At 36.8% G+C, this 18,238-nt stretch overlaps 1 protein-coding gene across 2 annotated transcripts in view; it reads right to left on the reverse strand.

The window, feature by feature from the left end:
* BIRC6 (baculoviral IAP repeat containing 6) overlaps positions 1-18,238 on the reverse strand; it is a 188,520-nt gene that overhangs the window by 127,034 nt on the left and 43,248 nt on the right. For both annotated transcript variants that reach the window (XM_075708606.1, XM_075708607.1), the window contains 11 exons: positions 17,384-17,609; positions 12,793-12,953; positions 9,786-9,917; positions 8,390-8,521; positions 7,931-8,109; positions 7,195-7,325; positions 6,148-6,309; positions 5,898-6,029; positions 5,520-5,617; positions 4,108-4,255; positions 471-604 (listed from right to left, as the gene is read on the reverse strand). In XM_075708606.1, the coding sequence (XP_075564721.1) occupies positions 471-604; positions 4,108-4,255; positions 5,520-5,617; positions 5,898-6,029; positions 6,148-6,309; positions 7,195-7,325; positions 7,931-8,109; positions 8,390-8,521; positions 9,786-9,917; positions 12,793-12,953; positions 17,384-17,609 (1,635 nt within the window). The remainder of the gene's footprint in view (positions 1-470; positions 605-4,107; positions 4,256-5,519; positions 5,618-5,897; positions 6,030-6,147; positions 6,310-7,194; positions 7,326-7,930; positions 8,110-8,389; positions 8,522-9,785; positions 9,918-12,792; positions 12,954-17,383; positions 17,610-18,238) is intronic.

Below are 18,238 nucleotides of genomic sequence, written 5' to 3' on the forward strand. Positions count from 1 at the left end.
TTTAAGGTATTTTAATGCCTCTGAAACAGAAAAAATATCTCATTAAATCTGTAATATTTAAGTAGAAGAGTGCCATATGGCAGCTTCCCAACTTCAGAAAAATCCATTTAGGTTTCTCTGCCTATGAGATGGTTGCTAGTCTAAATGAATAATAACAATATCTCAATAGAAGTGACAGATGCTTCCTAGATGACTCTGACCCAGGGAATGATAGCAGCCTTTCTGTTTAATCTCTAGCCTTTTCTTAGATCTTCTACAGGATACAAAAAGAACAGATTCCAGAAAGAGGCTTTTTTCTTGCCCTACGGGCTACAGAAATGTAAGAGATCTCACAAAGCAAGAGAATATCTTGAACTTCTTTATGTACAGCTATAGAACAGATGGAAACTATAGAACCACATCTTCACTAAAGGAAAACAGTATAATAATTCCCAATTCTTCCACAATAGATTACTGTTAAACATACGTACCTGATAGAACATCAGACAAATCAATTTCATCTGATTGTACTCCAATGCTGCTGTTGTACACATTTTTACAAGAAGAGCCACTTATTTCCAAATCAAACAGAACTGGATCAAAAGGCGAACTATATAATCCATATCTGCAAACAGAATAAGACAAACAGCACTATTCAAACAATAAGAATTTATACAAAATCATTTAGAGAAAAAGGCCAACTATTTCCTCATCAGGATTTATTATATTCTAAACTATTCTTTTCATTCAACTGATATATCTTAGAAATTACCATTTAGTTATATTTCATTAAAGTAATTTATTAGGTGACCTTTTCAAACACCTTATGATGCTAAATAAGTAACTCTTTGTTACTAAATAGTTTTGAAGATGTAATACTGTCTTGCAAACATGACACATAATCACATTCACACATGGAAACAAACTACGAGCCTTAGACAACTAGCCACAGCAATACGCATGCCTGCACATGGCAAATCAGACATTTATCTGAAGTCAATAAATACACAGTACTGTTTTCCAAAACAGCAAAAGAAATTCCACCTCAGCTTGTTCTACCAGCTGAAGTAAGAAAAAAAAAAAAAAAAAAAAAAAAAGGAAATGCTGCTAGGGATACCAATCAACACTTGCGAGTACTTTAAATATCTCAACAGAAGAAAATCTCTTTACTCCTACTCTGGCAGTACTGCAAGGGGAAAAAACCAATACAATCACTCAGGTAACAAGGTGATCCCAAATCAATTCAGGTTTTATAAGCCAAGAAAAAGGAAAATCCAAAGTAATAACAAAATCAGTGTTGCTTTCTTTTGTGTACCACTACCTATACCAGCAACTGACAAGAGGACAGAAAATGGGTATCAGGCCAAATTATTAAGCAGGAGTAGAAAGAAAGAATGCATCTGTGTAGGTACAAAAGTGAGAAACATGTAATACTTCATGCTTTGACTGGCAAGAGCCAGAAGAAATATGAAATATTTCCATGAACACACCAGCAGCAACAGGAAGTTCATCCACCCCCTTTTCCCTCTGCCTCCAAGCAGCTTCTCTGTTCCTTAGCAGGAGAGGAAAGCCCCCAGCAAGTAATGCTGAGAAGGCTGGAGTGTTTAAATGGTTTTTTTGATCAAGCAGTCACAAAAGGATAAATATCTACATGACTAGTACAACACCAGCAACAAGGTAGAACAGGTTCTAGACTTCTCTGAATGTTAAAATGCTTCCGCATTGGCCTGGGCTCAGTGCTTTTTGCCACACAATACTAAGACTGGAACTGACATTATACAAAAGGGCAATAATTGCTACTGATCTTGGGGGGGGGGGGGGGGGGGGGAATATTAGATTTTTTTTTTTAATTTGCAGATTAGATGTGGGCAGAAGGAGACAGTTCAAGTGTTAATCATAAGAATAATTAAGGTATGTAATAGCTTATAATATTTAGAATAATTAAATTCCACCACTACTTTCATCAGGTGCTTTCAAGAACAGTCTGGAGAAATAAGATTTGCTAGAGACAAACCAATCTGTTTGTTGTAGGACAGCCTAAAATACTGTCTGAAATCCCTATTTTGTTGTTCTCTGAACAGCAAGTCATGTAACACACCCATCTCACCTTAATCTCGAAAGTTTTACTTGCTTTGTTGTGGCACATGATAGTAAAATGAGTACTACTCTGCCTTAAGATAACATGAATGTGCAGATCCTTTAAATAGACATCTGCTTTTATTTGATTACCAAATGTTAGGCTATTGTACCTGGGAACAATGATCAAGAAGAAAAAACAATACTAGAAACTCTGCAACACAAATGTATACAAATATGATAAAATAAAACTCAGGAAGAGGGAAGGGAAAAATTAAAAAAAATATATTAATACTTATCTTCTACATAAAAAAAATGAGAAGTGACAGTATTCTCTTGATCTCTAGACATATAAAGGAAAGGCCAGTAAATTCTGTCTAAATTAGTAAACTAAGTCAAGCAATAGTCAGTCCTTGCTAGAGAGAGCACTGTAGTAATCAAATATGGGATTAGACAGATGCGTCTGCTGTTATTCTTAACTATGGGGATACTGAGATAAAATAGAAAGCAAATTTAGTCTCAACAATAAAATCAGTAAGACACCATCTAGAAACACTCAGAAAACCTAAGCTTGAAGGATGCAAGAACAGGGGTTTGCTTCAGAAAGCCTCCCTTGAGATGCACACAGCTGTGTTCATGACTATGTGATCTGATATGTCACACGTGCCAAACTCAAAAGTGGCAGCTGGAAAGGAAAGAAACTTATATTTCAGGTATACTGTTTAAAGGAGGTACTTGGAAACAATTTATATGAAGGAACGAGTCAATTCCTACAGAAAGGTGCCATTCTCGTGCCAAGTGGAATTTTCACATTTTTCTCCTCCATTTGTTTTCTAAAGGAAATACAACATGAAAACACAAAATCTTTTATTTTTCTAGCTCACTTTGTGTATTTTTTAAAATTCTCCATTATACAGTCACCATTTCTATTGCTGGGACAAGTCTTCTAATAAGTGTAAATTGCAAAATAGCAGTTAAATGCCCCATGCAATGCTACAGGCTTGGGGAAGAGTGGCTGGAAAGCTGCTTGGCCAAAAAGGACCTGGGGGTGTTGGCTGACAGCCAGCTGAACATGAGCCAGCAGTGTGCCCAGGTGGCCAAGAAGGCCAACAGCATCCTGGCTTGTATCAGGAATAGTGTGGCCAGCAGGAGCAGGGAGGTGATTGTCCCCCTGTACTCGGCGCTGGTGAGGCCGCACCTGGAATACTGTGTCCAGTTTTGGGCCCCTCAATACAAGAAAGACATTGAGGTGCTGGAGCGTGTCCAGAGAAGGGCAAGGAAGCTGGTGAAGGGTCTGGAGCACAGGCCTTATGAGGAGCGGCTGAGGGAACTGGGGTTGTTTAGCCTGGAGAAGAGGAGGCTGAGGGGAGACCTTATTGCTCTCTACAACTACCTGAAAGGAGGTTGTAGTGAGGTGGGGGTTGGTCTCTTCTCCCAAGTAACAAGCGATAGGACGAGAGGAAATTGGCTCAAGCTGCGTCAGGGGAGGTTTAGATTGGAGATTAGGAAAAATTTCTTCATGGAAAGGGTAGTCAAGCGTTGGAACAGGCTGCACAGAGAGGTGGTGGAGTCACCATCCCTGGAAGTGTTCAAAAAACAGGCAGATGTGGCACTTTGGGACGTGGTTTAGTGGGCATGGTGGTGTTGGGTTGATGGTTGGACTGATGATCTTAGAGATCCTTTCCAATCTTAATGATTCCTAGTTTTTACTTTTATTAAAAAATAATCCAGCCACCAAGCCAGGAAACATGAAATTGCTACTCTGCCCTGAACTGGTTTAGTGGTGGACTTAGTAGTGTTAGGTTAATGGTTGGACTGGATGATCTTAAAGGTCTTTTCCAACCTAAACGATTCTATGATTCTGATTCACCTTTAACTTTGCACAAGTCAAAAGTATTTTCCAGAGCTGTATCAAAGTAATCCTTGCTCAAACAAATACGGCAAAATGCATCTTTTTTTAACAGTCAACCTTTTTCAGAACACCAGAGGATGGCATTAGACAGTTTGTGTGTTTGTTTTTATTAAGTTTACAACAACCACATTTCTTAGTACCTTGTTTGAAGTAATGCTTCCATAGGTGTTAGGCGATCCTGCAGCTGTCGGGACACAGCAGTTAGCAATGATGCACAAGCTGTACTACATCCTGCCAAATCTTCATCTTTTACATAATTCAGCAATACAAAATACCAATACACAGATCCTGCATTTAAAAAAAAAAAAAAGGAAAACTTCAGGTGAAACATGATGTGAATTTTCCACCCAGAAAGCATACTTCGAAGCATAATCAATGGAAGTGATAAATGAAGTATCTAATGGTTACTGAACACAGACAAGGAAGCATCCTCCCCCTCCCCTTTTTTGAAAGACTTAAATTTAGAATCATTCTGTAATCATTAGTTCCCACAAGTACTTCAAATTCTCTTACCAACTCATTCATAATTAAAGAAAATAAGGTGCCCAAGAGGCACATACTTCTTTCATTGCTTCTGCCCACTGCTTCTACTCTTTCACTGCTTTTGCCCACGGCTTCTACTGAAAACAAGAATCAAAATGCTCTTGATACACTAAAGTGCTAGGCTAGGGGTTCCAATCCCTTCAGAACCAAGCCTTACTCCAGAGTCAACTCTTCCTCTCCTCTGATCCTCTGTTTTTTGCTGCTGTCTCTTTACTCTGTATTTGCTGGAGGCAATGTTTCCTTACAGATCAGTTCTGGGAACACAGTGCAGTGGTTCTGTATGAAAGCAAAAACCTCAGCTTCCTCCTCCTTCTCCCCCTGTGCATTCCATAACCTCAGTAGCAGCGTGTTAAATGTTTCTATCTGGGTGGTAGCACAACAAGCATTTTCCTGCAAGACCCCGTGGTGATGCCAAGTTAGATGTGATTCAACAACATCATACTGTGAAAAACACAATGCAGGTCTTGCCACCCCAAATACGAGTGCTAAAGTTATCTTCCTATTCTATCTGGCACTCAGGAGGCTTCAACGAGGTGCTAAGATACCATTACTCTGCAATGTAGATGAGGAAGGAATTTGATTTAGTTAAAAATTTCCTTTTCATGCACAAGTAACAGAAGCGGATTGCTAGTTGGACATCATTTGGATAGCCAGGCTCCTTGGAATAAACCTCCTAATTTTCAGAAATAACAGACAATCCTGGGTCTCACTTATGTCGACAGAATCTGTGGTTGCTGAACGCCTTTGAAAATTCCTGCAAAACTTACTTACGCTCTCCCAAAAATGTCAGTGCCTTAGCACTCTGTTTCAAGCAAGCTAATTTGCTTAAAATTCCATCATCTACAAATGCATACTTCATACTTGAATACCACCTGACCAGACCACTCCAAGAAGCAGTTTGGGCTAACTGAACAATTACCTAATCCTTATTTCACAAGAGAGTTCAACAAAACATGCCAAACAACAAAGGTACACTGTATTTTTATGACAACAAACACTGTATACATACCACCTGTTGCAGCAGCAGGCAAGAGAGGCATATTGTCAAGCAGAGCTTTTAGAAGAACTGATCCAAACCCCTGCTGACTCGGGTCACACCTGCCATTGCTACAAAGAAACACATAGACACGTTAACATTTGATGAAGTAAGAATGAAACATGAAATCTCCTCCAGAAGATGAAGTTGAAAGACTGATGTTCTTTGCAGCCATACCCTAACACATTTTTCCCCAACAGAAGACCTGCCAGATCTTGTTGCTTTATAAATTCAATGTTAAACAATAACACGTACATATATACAATTCAGACTGCATGCAAAACCCCCAAATATATATAAAATATAAATACAAGTATATAATAAATATATATAAAAATAATTAGCACTGACCTGATGCACAGTGCAAGAAATCGTGCACATTTGTGAGCTATGCTCCGCCCAGCCTCAAAGAAGCAAACACGTATTATATCTGAGACACATTTACGTGTTTTAGAAAGCAAACTGTCATTTCCTTCCTTTGAGCTGTAAAAACAAAGTTGCATACTTCAGAGAATCATATAAAACTTTATTTTATTTTTTTTTTAAACAGAGCTGATACTGAGAAATAGCCATGCTAATTTAAACACAATTTCTCTCTTACCTGCCAGGTCCATTTGAATACACTCCAGCCAGCCAACAAAGTGTGTCCAGTACAAGACTCTGAGCATGTTCTGTAGTCAGACCATCATCTGTCTTCTTGCAAAGAGTGGTGAGCAGCTTCTCATGGAACTCTGAAAACTGTAACATGGCACACCGTTGAACTCTAGGGAGGAGGGGAGGAAAATAAAAACCAGAATTATCCAATATGGCCATTCTCCCACAGAAGTGTCCCTCCAGCTTTATACCCTGTCTTAGGAGCGGCAAATAGAAGATGCCTAGATAAAACTAGTACACAAGCATATATGATATTTTCCATGCATACATTCCCAATCTTACTATTTTCTCCTCACAGAACTTCCTAGGTTACTGTATATTTAGTAACCTTCAGAGAAATTTTTTTTTTCCTATTAACTTGTCCAGTAACTTCTAAATCTAAACAAACTTTCATCACCTCAACACTTTCTGGCAACCATTTGCACATACCTCTTTGCAGCCTCTTTGACCTCTTTAAGCCCATTACAGCCAGTGCCACCACTGTGGGGTGGCAGTTGGTAATACAAATTAAATACTATATTATTCATATTTAGGTCTGTAGTACCAATCCATAGAGACTTTAATCAGTTTTTTGAGTAACAACTTATTAGCTAAATTTGATTCTAAGCCTTTTGAAAAATAATATACTCTCTGCTGTAAGAAACAAGACACCATGTGGGGAAAAGAAAAAAGAAAGGAAAGATGCTTCCTGTAAAAAAAAAAAAACTGTCCAAACAATTTATCTAATTTACCAAGAAAACTTATTTACATTTGCCTTTTCAAGTCAGGTAAATAATCACTCAACATACAATTTCATGCATGGTGTTACTCTACCACAACTTGCACAGCACAGTGCCCTTGAGCTCACAATTCACACTATTTTCCATATAAAATACGTTTATGCAATGACAACTTGAAACAGTGGTTTGACCTGAGCTATTTTGAGAACTAAGTTATTTTACGAGAAGTGTAACTAAAGCTAGTATTTTTTTAGAATTAAAAAACACCTACTAACCTTTCCTTTGAAATAGAAGTTTTTTTAAATCTTCGAATTGTTACGGAGACTTCTTGAAGTAAGTCACAGCCTCTCAGATTATCTGATTTTCTTGAAGAATTAGTAGCTTCAATTTTGCCAGATGGCTTTTCCTGATTTTTTTGGGGAGGAAAAAACAATTAATAAATCATGTTGGTTTTGACTTTCATTTGTATACCTTGTTCAGTGAAATGCATACAGTTCAGTAAAATCTCTCACTCAGTTTGAGCATTGTACTAAAACAGACTACTTTTATTCACTAATGGCTTTAATACAGAACATCAAATTTAACCACGTCCTGTAATTTACTATGATCTAACCATTCTAATAATGTCCACAAGGTGTACATCATATCATCCCATCTTACAACTACAATGATCAAGAGTAAAATACACACACAAAAAATATCTTCATAAGAGGATGAGGTGTATCAGCTACTGAAAACACTCATGGAAACAGAAGTTTCAAACAGAAGTTTCAAAAACAAGTGCTCAGAATGGGGAAGTCGCAGAACAGATCTTTTCAACTGTATTTGCACAGAAGAAACAACTTAGAGATGTTGAAGTCTGGTTCTTGAAGGTGTAAACACAGTGTCAGCTCTTAAAAAAGTAATTTTTAAAGGACCTTAATGCTCCTCACAGCTGTTTCATTTTCAGATTACATAAATCATACCAGTTCTACAACTTTAACACAGATGTCTTTCTTGGCTATTCATTACCTTGCCTGCTGCAACTTTTGCCAACAATGAAGCAAGGGAATGGCCCTTGTTAGTCTGAGGTTTTAGAGATGGTATTCTAACAACTGGTCTAATGCCACCATTGCAGATTTCTTCTGTTCCTCTATCATTCACTGCTTTAACATGAATTAAAAATGAGCGGTACTTGCCACCAGCCATGCCTAAAAGTGGGGAAAAAAAAAAAAAGCGGGGGGAAGAATTTGCATAGTTTACTAGGGTAAGTTTTAAACACATTTCAACTTCACGATACAGTGTACAAGCAGAGCTCAATTACATTAATTACAGTACTTCAGCATCAGTCTGAAAAGGTAACACATTATTGTGTCATACAGCAAAATTTGTCACTGTGAAAATACATACAAACCAAAGTCTGACAACAGAATTATGAGATGCACTTTAGTCACACATACTTCATGTGAACAGCATAATAAACTGGTTTACCTTTAACAAGCTTTGGACTTGTTAGTGTCAACATTCCAGAATGTCCCGATAGATCAAGTCCAGTAGCCAGCCATACTGGACCACAAAGTATATCTTCTTTGTGTTCCTCCAGAAATGGACACAATCTAAGACCTTAAAAAACATGAGTGATATGGACCTGAATTACTCATAATTAAGTCACAAAATCTGATCATTTGCATGGGTTAAAAATACACCATGTCAAACTCTGACCACTAAATACATATAAACTCTACATCAAAAAACTAACAATTACTTGAGGTTCACTTTAAGCCATTTTCCAGTGAAATCAACAGAGGTGAGTGACCGTTTTCAAAGCATTTTGAGTTATATTATATGGATAATATGTACGTTGACTGGCTCAGAGATGTAAAATACAAAACTGATAAAATGATGAACCAGTATATTTTGATCCACAACTCTCACTGGGTCTTTTTTGAAGCAGGACAGAACTGCTTAAAGGACACACACACACACGCCCCCCCAAAAGACTAATTTGTTCCTCCTCTGGTATATTGAAATTATCATTCACTCATCTTTGTCTTCTTTCTCAGCATGAAAAAAACTCCTTCCAGCACTTTTTCTTTTATCACCCCTTTGATCCCTCCCTCCCATCCTTTGCAACACCTTTCTTGGAGTCATAGAATCACAGAACGGTTTGGGTTGGAAGGGACCTTTAAAGTCATGCTCTAGAAAAGCCTGATCACATGAAAGGAAAGAAGGTGTAAAGTAAGACTGTTGAAAGGACCAAGAAAAAAGGATTATAGTTCTGGAACTGATTCACTCCAACTACCAATTTCTAGTCTGTAGCCCTCCTCATTCGGATCCAATCTGATTGCCTTTCAGAGTCTATCTAACAGGTTTTGTGGAAGAGTACTGATTAACAGAAAAGGTTATAAAAACAGACACAGCAAGTCTGACACAGCTGAAAATTAACATCATTAGTTATGAATTCTTTACCAGCTGATTATTTTTCCTGGACTACAGCAGCAGTCTCTACAAAAGCCAGGTATGCAAAGAAAAATTCTATTAAGACTAGCTAAGGAAACCAAGTACAATACTGCTGGAACAGGGTAAGAGTTTAAGTTAGAAAGGTGCCATATCAGTCTACCATATTTCTAAATTCAGATAAATACTAATCTGCTTTTAAGCACCAAAACTGTCCAGGGTTGGGGTTTTTTTTTTGGTGTGTCTGTGCTAAACTTGCCACTCATACAGTAAACAGACCAGTGAGAGAGGCAACATTGAACAGGGCTGAGAAATCAGTCTGTTTTCAATGGCTGAGAAATTTTTGCAGAGAAATTCCAGTATATCATTAAAAAAAGAAAAAAGCAAGTTCATATTTTAAACAAGGTATAACAAGATAAATAAAACTTACACTGTGGTTCCTCTACATCCATATACTGCATTTCTTCATTGAATTCAACCAGTCCTGGTTTTCCATTTCTCTCCACTTCAATATTATGAGCTGGAGATAAAGGAAATGTGATCTGTCTGTCTACTGCTGCTTCTGGAAATAAAAATATTAGCAAGATTTCATAAAAATTGCTTAAGGCTCACAGAAAACAAAGCAGTAGTTTTCATATCAAATTTATGAGCTTTCTGCCCACAACACTATTTCTAATATAGGCATGTTTTTCATATTAGGATTGCAACTGAACTTGCAGCAAACAGTTAAAAAAAATATTTCTTTGAATGACCTGTAAACAGCCTGCTTTATTTTAACACTGCCAAAATTATTTTCTCCTAATAATCAACTGCAGATTACTCCTAAGTAATTAGAATCCAGTATTGAAAGTTCGATAATTAAAACTGAAAATAACTGGATTGCTCCTGCTGAACATCAGACATTATTTTGATAACAATTAAGTACAGCTCTTTTTTTAATTAAATGGTTCTCATGAATCATAGATGAAGAGGACATGCAAGCAAATGAACAAGAAGCATATACAGTGAATTAACTGCCAGATCAAAACCATTACTTCCAAACCAGAACAACTATGCCTCCGGCCTTCCTGTTATTACACACTACACATTTAACTGGTTCCAGGGTTCCTGTCATACAAAAAACAACTGAATAAACTCTCCCCTACAGATCTTCCTTAGGTCTCATTATCTTAAAATGTCAGTTCCTTTTGCATCCTAGGGAGGGAGAAAAAGGAAGGGGGGGAGTTAACTGAATTTCAGTCTGAAGATTTTATACCTTTTTAAGAGCCACCAAACAATCATGAATATTACTTTTCCCTGGGATTAGGACATTTTGGTTAATGACCAGCACAGATATAAATTATCTAGGTTTGACTTCCCTTATACTGAAATAATTAATATTCTATTACTTCACTCAGTGGTGCATAGAAAAAAAGGCAAGTGTCATTAAGGTCCTTTTCCAAAACCCAAGAAATTGAAAAAGGGTAGGAAGCAACTACAGCGCAGTAACACTTGAGAGGATGTTGGTGAGTTGAGGCTCCCCAATCCTACTGAATCAAAAAGAAAAAAAGACCTTGCCAAGGTTGCCTCACAGGCACTCTCACATCCCCCAGCCCTTCCCAGACTGCCTGTGTATACCCTGGCCTTCCACTCCGTGCTCTCTCTACCCTATCTGTAACAGAAAAAAGCAAATTCCACTACACTACATGTAAGGAAGTGAAACATCGCTTTCTGGAAGAGCGCTGTCAGGTCTTATGTTCGGTATGCTGTACTGTAAAGCATCCATGAAAAGCTCTGGCAATTTATTTCATAGACAAATCAAATATCTTCAAAGAATTACCAACTCATGGAACTGTTTGCTCAACAATATTTAAAACCGAAACATTAAGGAAGAGAGTTTAGCATTTCTTCTACTGTTTTGTTTCACAGGCGAAGATTTTCAGATTAATTCTGACATCCAGATCTGCAAATGGACTGAATTCTAAAATTCATGCCAAAAATAAAGCAGAAAAGCAACACAGACTATCTGTCCTATTTTTTAATTTGATAGGACAGAATTCTGCTACATGTTAAAATTAAAGTTTTATTTCAAGAATTAAACAAAGGAAGAACCTGCAAGAACATCTGTTGACTGCTGTCCTGCAGTCTCAGCTAGTACTTCTCCTGAAACTGTTAAACCATCTTGTATGTTAGAAGAATAAACTTTTCTCCAAGAATGTTACTATGCTAGAATATTTTATTCTTGGCTAACCACCGGTTTATAGGATTTCTTTAAGGATCATCTCCAACACACTTTTTTTCCTTGTTAAACACTGGGGGATGCTACAGAGTGAGAAGTTGTATGAAAGTACGTCAGTGATCTTCGGTATGCCTGTATTCCTTTTTAAGATTTACAGCTCTGTTACCCTTGTTTAACTGGGGTGCTCCTAGTTCGCATTTAAAAAAATAGAAAAGAAAAATAAGAGCTTTTAAAATCATGCTTACTGTTCTCCCCAACACATTTTATATCCAGCAGCCAATTTAATAATATTCAACAGCAAGAATTCTCTGAAATACCAAGTTCCTAGAAGCTTTTTAAAGAGAGGTGGCCAGATAAATACAAGGAATTAATGCCTCAATAAAAGAAGTGCTGCATGTAATACCTTCCATCCCTAGCAGACAGGGCAGCAGGACATGCAATGAACACTCTCACCACAGGAAAATCCCAATGGAGGCACAAACTCTTCCACATCAAAGAAGTGACTTTTCAATTTATGCTACCCCCTCACAGGTTCCCTGAGAGCTAGTAAGATGCAGAGTCCAGCTAGGAGTCTTCCCAAGGCAAGAGCATTCATAACTTTGGTCTACCCTGTCAAAGCTGCAAGGAACAAAAGGTGAAATCATACTGCAGCTTAGTTAATGAGCCAGATTATGAGAGAATTCCCAAGGAAGCCAGGTTTTATCTACTATCATCAAAAAAAGCCTTGCTATTTTCTCTTACACATCCAAGAGGCAGTGGCAAATAATTTCCTTCTGTGACTTGGAATAATTTATTATAATTCTTTTAAAATATATCAAGAACTTAAAAGAACATAATTTGTTTCATCAGGCAATCTCTAGGATGATTTACAATTGATAACATTTTTTTTAATGACTGTAGGATTCAAGCAGTACAGAATAATAATTCAGTTCAAGCTTTTTGAGCTATGCACTTTTATTTCATATATAAAATACATATTTTTTATAGAGATATATAAAATTCAGGATTTCAAAACGGTTTACTCAGTTTGTTTCCCCAATTTACATTCAAACACGGTAAGTGAAAACAGGCCGTGATGCTGAGAAATAGAATAAAATGGAAATAAGTAAAACAAAAATATTTACACAATTTCACGCAATTCTTCTAACATACATCACAGAGAATAATGAGTTTGAGAAAAGGAATAATATTCTGAAAGATATCTTAAGCTCTTTCTTACCATTGACTTTCCCTAAGCCTGGAGCTTTATTTTTCAGCAAAGTCACTTGAATCTGGGGAATGTTTGTGATGTTTGAATTCAAAACAAATTTGAAGTCCACATGTCCAACCATACAGGCTTTTGGTAGAACCAGTTCAAAGACATGCTCATCCCAGCTGTTGCTGTCAGGAAAAAAGATGACAATGACCCAGTGGTAAGAGAAAATTCAGATCAAGCAGGCAGCATTACCCAGTGCGTTCTCCATCTATGCACACTTTCTTTAACAAGAAGAAAAAACTTATTTTGCATTAGTCGACATCCACATGAATTTCTGAAGTAAAAGTCTTTCAGGCTGCAGTTAACCACATTCATTCTGCGAAGAACACGGTAAAAGCCAATTGATAAGAGAGGGCAAACCAATGTTTGGATAAAAGTAGCAGTGAAAAGATTTCCTATTACCTTCATTACAGTACTGTTTCCATATTACTATAAATACCAGTTACTCATTTCTAGAAAAAAAGGAATGAGAAAGGAAAAAAAAAAAAACAATCACTAAAAAAGGATCTACCAATCAGTGAAGAGTATGAAAGCAAGCTTGCAATCTCTTAAGAAGGCCTTCTCCACACCTAAGTGTTAAACAATGTCACTTTCCAATGCTACAACAGCCACATCCAGGACACTCAAAATGCTAGTGTCAAATTATTTTTTTAAATATAGTTGATAATCTGTGCAGGATGAGAAGTGCTTCTTACCAGGTACACACTCAGAAGAAGCCTGCGCTGTGCAAAATGGGTGCAGCTTGCTTTAAATGACTCATGTTTTCCTTTCAAAGCCAACTTTGGTTTACACTGAAAGTGTAATCTTGAGGTAATAAGTACTCCTCAATGATCAGTTCCATAGTTTGATATTAAGGTTTGCAAAAAAGAATTCAAACCAAAGAGCAATTCAAATGAAACTAATCATGCATCAGTTGTCACAGGCGTATACATTTTTAAAATAACTGCACTTCCTGATCTTCTCAATTTATCAGTAAATAATTTTTTAAAATGTAGTAACTTTGACAGCCTGTGATTATTTAACTGTATAACTGAAAACACTAAGAAACTGAGCATGCTCTATAAATACGGGTTAGGTGTTTTTCTAAAATCTAAAATACAAGAAGTTATTTAAACCAAATAATATGCTACACATCGAGTATTGTGCAGAAAACCATTTTAAAATAGATTAAGGATTGGTACTAATATTTTAATTCTTTGCATGTTTTACAGTAAAATATCCCTGAAGGCCATATCTCCCTCAGCCAAGTATAATACAGTTATAATGGATTCCAGGTATGGATAATGAAATGGCACGCCAGCTTTCCAGAACAAGCAACACAGAAAAGCCATGATTTTGTGAGGAAAGATGGACAGAAGTGAAAGACGGACAGAAGAGAGCTTGTGGTTATGTTTTAAGAAGCAACAGTGAAGAATTTTCAGCTAACTGTACAAATAACTCAGGTAAATAAAATATAATGAAAATTTATCTTACAGCTCCAGGGAAAAAAACACCCTCCATTAGCAAATGTAACACTAAAAACTTAGAATCACTCATGCCTTTCCTCTGGCTTGGAGAATATGTAGCCCAGTGCAAAACAGGGAGAGATTTGGGGGTGGTTTTTCATGTCTGAGTATGCCTATAGGTGTCATGCAAAGCATGGACTGAATGAGACATTCAAAGGAGCAAGCCTTCTGAAAGACTAAGTAATATTCTGTTCATCTGGTTTCAGTTAAGATCTGGTACAAACCCAGAAATTAATAATAAACCAGTTTGTCTGCAGTACTCTTTTGTAGTCTGTGTGTTGCATATGATGCATCCTGCCGTACTGAGTTACAACTCTTATATGTCTTCTCCAGGAATCTATTTTTGACAGAATTCAGCAGCAGATGCCCCAAAGGAAGTTTTAAGTATCCCTCCATAGGCATGCATGGAATAATGATCCTCCATGAAGGTCTCGCATTAATCCAACAGCGAAGAGATCTTCCTATACGTGTGTCAATGAACTTCACAATCTAATTCTGTGATGAGTGAAAAACTCCCCTTTAAACTTTTTTTAAAATTTCTCATAGCTCTCTTTAAGCGCATCCTCTTTATTTGTGTGTAAAGTTTCAAAGAAGGAAAAAAATTCATTTACTTCCTTCTTATTTTCTCAATATTTTAGCATATCCATCCTAGGTATCACTTTTCTCTGATAATCTAATGCAAGTTCTTTTAGCAACTTTGTCACCTTTGAAACCCTTCTAAATCTATAGCATCTTTTTATAAAAGAATACACAATCAAGAATGTGTTCTAAATGCAAATATACCCTCATTCTACTACAAAATGTTTTCCAACACACTTGTTCATTCCTTTTCTAGCACACCTCATCAGCATTTGATCTTCCACTACAGCTGAACTTTGAGCTGCAGACCCGTTTCCAGACTTTAAACACTGGAAAGCACATCAGTACCTAGCTCTTCCTTCTTTCACATATTTTCAAATACGTCTGCATAAGATGAATACATAAAATATTTCCTACACAAATTCAAGAAAAAGCCAGGAAACCCAGATGTCACTGTTTTATCAAAGCACATTAGGAATTCATGTATTTTTTTTAAAAAGGATTAACCCAATTTAACATTTCAGTTAAATTACCACTGAAGGGGAAATACTGATATTTAGATAATTCATAAGGTAAACCAGACCCTGCTTTTTCTGTTTTCTTTGTTACACAGCCTTTTTAAAATAATGAAGTAGGATTAAAAAAAGCACGAGTGTAAAATAATGCCATTCCCTAAAATGCATTTACAGGATTATCTCCTTCTATCTATTTGAGAAACAAAAGAATTACCATATCAAATTGCATTACTCATCCATCTAACCCTGTAATTCCACATCTTGATAGGAATCAGTGTAAGACACTCAAAGAGGAGATAAAAAGAACCTCATATTAAGGACCAGCAAAATAATCCAGAAATCAAACAGTTTCTTCCCAGATACCTTTTAATTAAGAGCTAACGTTGCTCTGAATCTTAAGATTGTATATTCTACCATATGAACAAAGGGACTGTAATTTAATCATTTTCATCATGAGTCATTTAGCAGCTGTCAAACATTTCCAGTACTAAACCAAAAATTTTAACTTTACCTCTTTACATTCCTGTTTTACTTCGCAGCAGGTACAATTATTTTCCTCTAATGAAACAATATTCATAAGCTAACGTTCCACCTATCACCTTCCAATTAACAGCTATTACCTTCGCTGTTTGCTTCCTTGTATCTTTGTATTTGTAGCTTCTTACTTTTCAACTGTTGCTGAACACACTGGATAATCAACAGTTTTAACTGGAAGTTATTTTGCAAGGAATCACCTCCTTTCCATTTGTTACATACAGAATATTTTACTCACACAAAGCAAAATCACATGATAAATAAAGGTTTTAAAGCCTATAACGCACTGCAAGTTTTTAACCGTAGCTTATGAACATTTAATTAAAGCAAGTTCGGCTCATGTTAGGTGTCAGCCCTGGAAACACCTTCAACTATTACCTTCCAGACCTGTTTTCCCACCTGGAATGCTTCATTATCACATGCTAGATTTCACTTATTTATACAACAAGCTTTTATCCCCCACATACAATCTCTAGCTCCCCTAGCATCTTCTGGCTATTTCATTGTTTCTGCTGTATGGGCATTTAGATTCTACATTACTATCCAAATCTTATTATACATCAGTGGGACAAATGAGTGACAGCCTGACCCAAAAGATCTTGTCATGCCTTATTATGCACGTCCCTTAATAAAATACACAACACAACTTATATCTATATTTTGTTTCTCCAAGCATTTCTCAGAAAAACTATGCAAAGCGACTTCCGCTAGGTTTTAAGCAATTCTTCAAGAAGACTGCAACACTGCTGTTCTAGTCTTTAGGATCCCAGAGGAATTCCAAAGTCTCATGCCACGTGTAAAAAAACAGAAGTAGTACTACACATACCCTGTCGGTGCAGTTCATTTCAAAGAAAATATCGCCTAAATTTTGGTACAACTAGGGCTCTGTACTGGTTTCAGTAAATGTGTCGCATATAAAGATTTGATTTGACAGGAACAGACATAAACACAGATTCTATCTTCACATTTTAAAATAAATTACAATACAATTTCGTTTAGGACAACTAATTAGTCATACTGGCACCTACAGCTTGCATTTTCCAATTAAAAATGTACTAAGAATGTGCATATGCATAAGAAGGGTGAATCAGACTTTTATAGAAAAAATCAAGAATATCTGTAATTCTAGTGAATGTGCTTGTCTAATTGTATAATGAAATGGCAACATTTGGCAGAAAAAAATATACAAATTCAAAACCTGACTTTTCAATTTGTTTCAGGGTCCACTAAAACAACTCTGGCAATCTCACAAAGAGCTCTCATGCAACCTACCAAATAGGGATTATTATCTTTGATAGTACGCATTCTTAAACTTGCACACTACTTAAAAACAATTAAATTGCATGAAATTTGTGATTATTCCAGCTGTATGAACTAGTTAAGTAATACACATGACTCTTTTTGCACCTTTACCCGACCTACCTGTCTGTCTGTAGCTTCCAAGTTCGAGTATGCTGAGCTGCATCCCCATGGTGCTGCTGGTGCAAATGCTGCGGATGCCGCCTTTGCTGCTGCTCTTGCTGGACTTCTACCCAACAGGGAGGGACAGTGGCTGAAAACCGTGGCGTCAAGGTCTCAAAACGGGTCAGTTCCACCAGGGATGTCAGTGTTTCAAGAGAAAATGGTTGGTCCACCAAAAGATCAACTCCTGAATAATTACAGAACATACATTAATTACTACATAGATTTTTTTTTTTCCCCAGAACGTCCTATAAACAGTTTGAAATATATCCAAACTGCTATAGGTAAAATTAAGTACATGTTATGTACAAGAAAAAAAAAAAACAAGAAACAACCCACCCCACCCCCCCAAAACAAAAAAAAACGCACCACCACCAAGAAACCTAAACCACAAAAAACCCGACGACAACAAGAACAACAAAAAAACCAAACACAAGCAACCAAACAACCCTAGCCTTGAAGCCGGTATCCTCTGAAGACAGCTCATTTGGAATACCTTTTCTACGTACTGAGAGCTCTGAGCATGCTGTCTGGGATTCAACCAGAAGCATCAAGAAAAAGTAATTAGCCAGCTATACTCCGATGATGTAAAGCTGATTAAAACTTTTTTTTTGATACCTCAATTGACTCAGATTAAAAAAAAAAAGAAGTTTTCTATTTCATGAAAACAGACATATGGAATTACTATGCAATTGTAACATTTTTATCACTGTTTAAAACATTACTTTGGCACCTGCTTATCAATATAGACTTGTTTTATGGTGGATTACTAGAATGTTTTAGAAGGCTCTCAATTTAGCTTAAAAGAGGGGTATG

Source organism: Pelecanus crispus, chromosome 3 (genome assembly GCF_030463565.1).
Source record: "Pelecanus crispus isolate bPelCri1 chromosome 3, bPelCri1.pri, whole genome shotgun sequence".
In the NCBI taxonomy this organism is placed as follows: domain Eukaryota; kingdom Metazoa; phylum Chordata; class Aves; order Pelecaniformes; family Pelecanidae; genus Pelecanus; species Pelecanus crispus.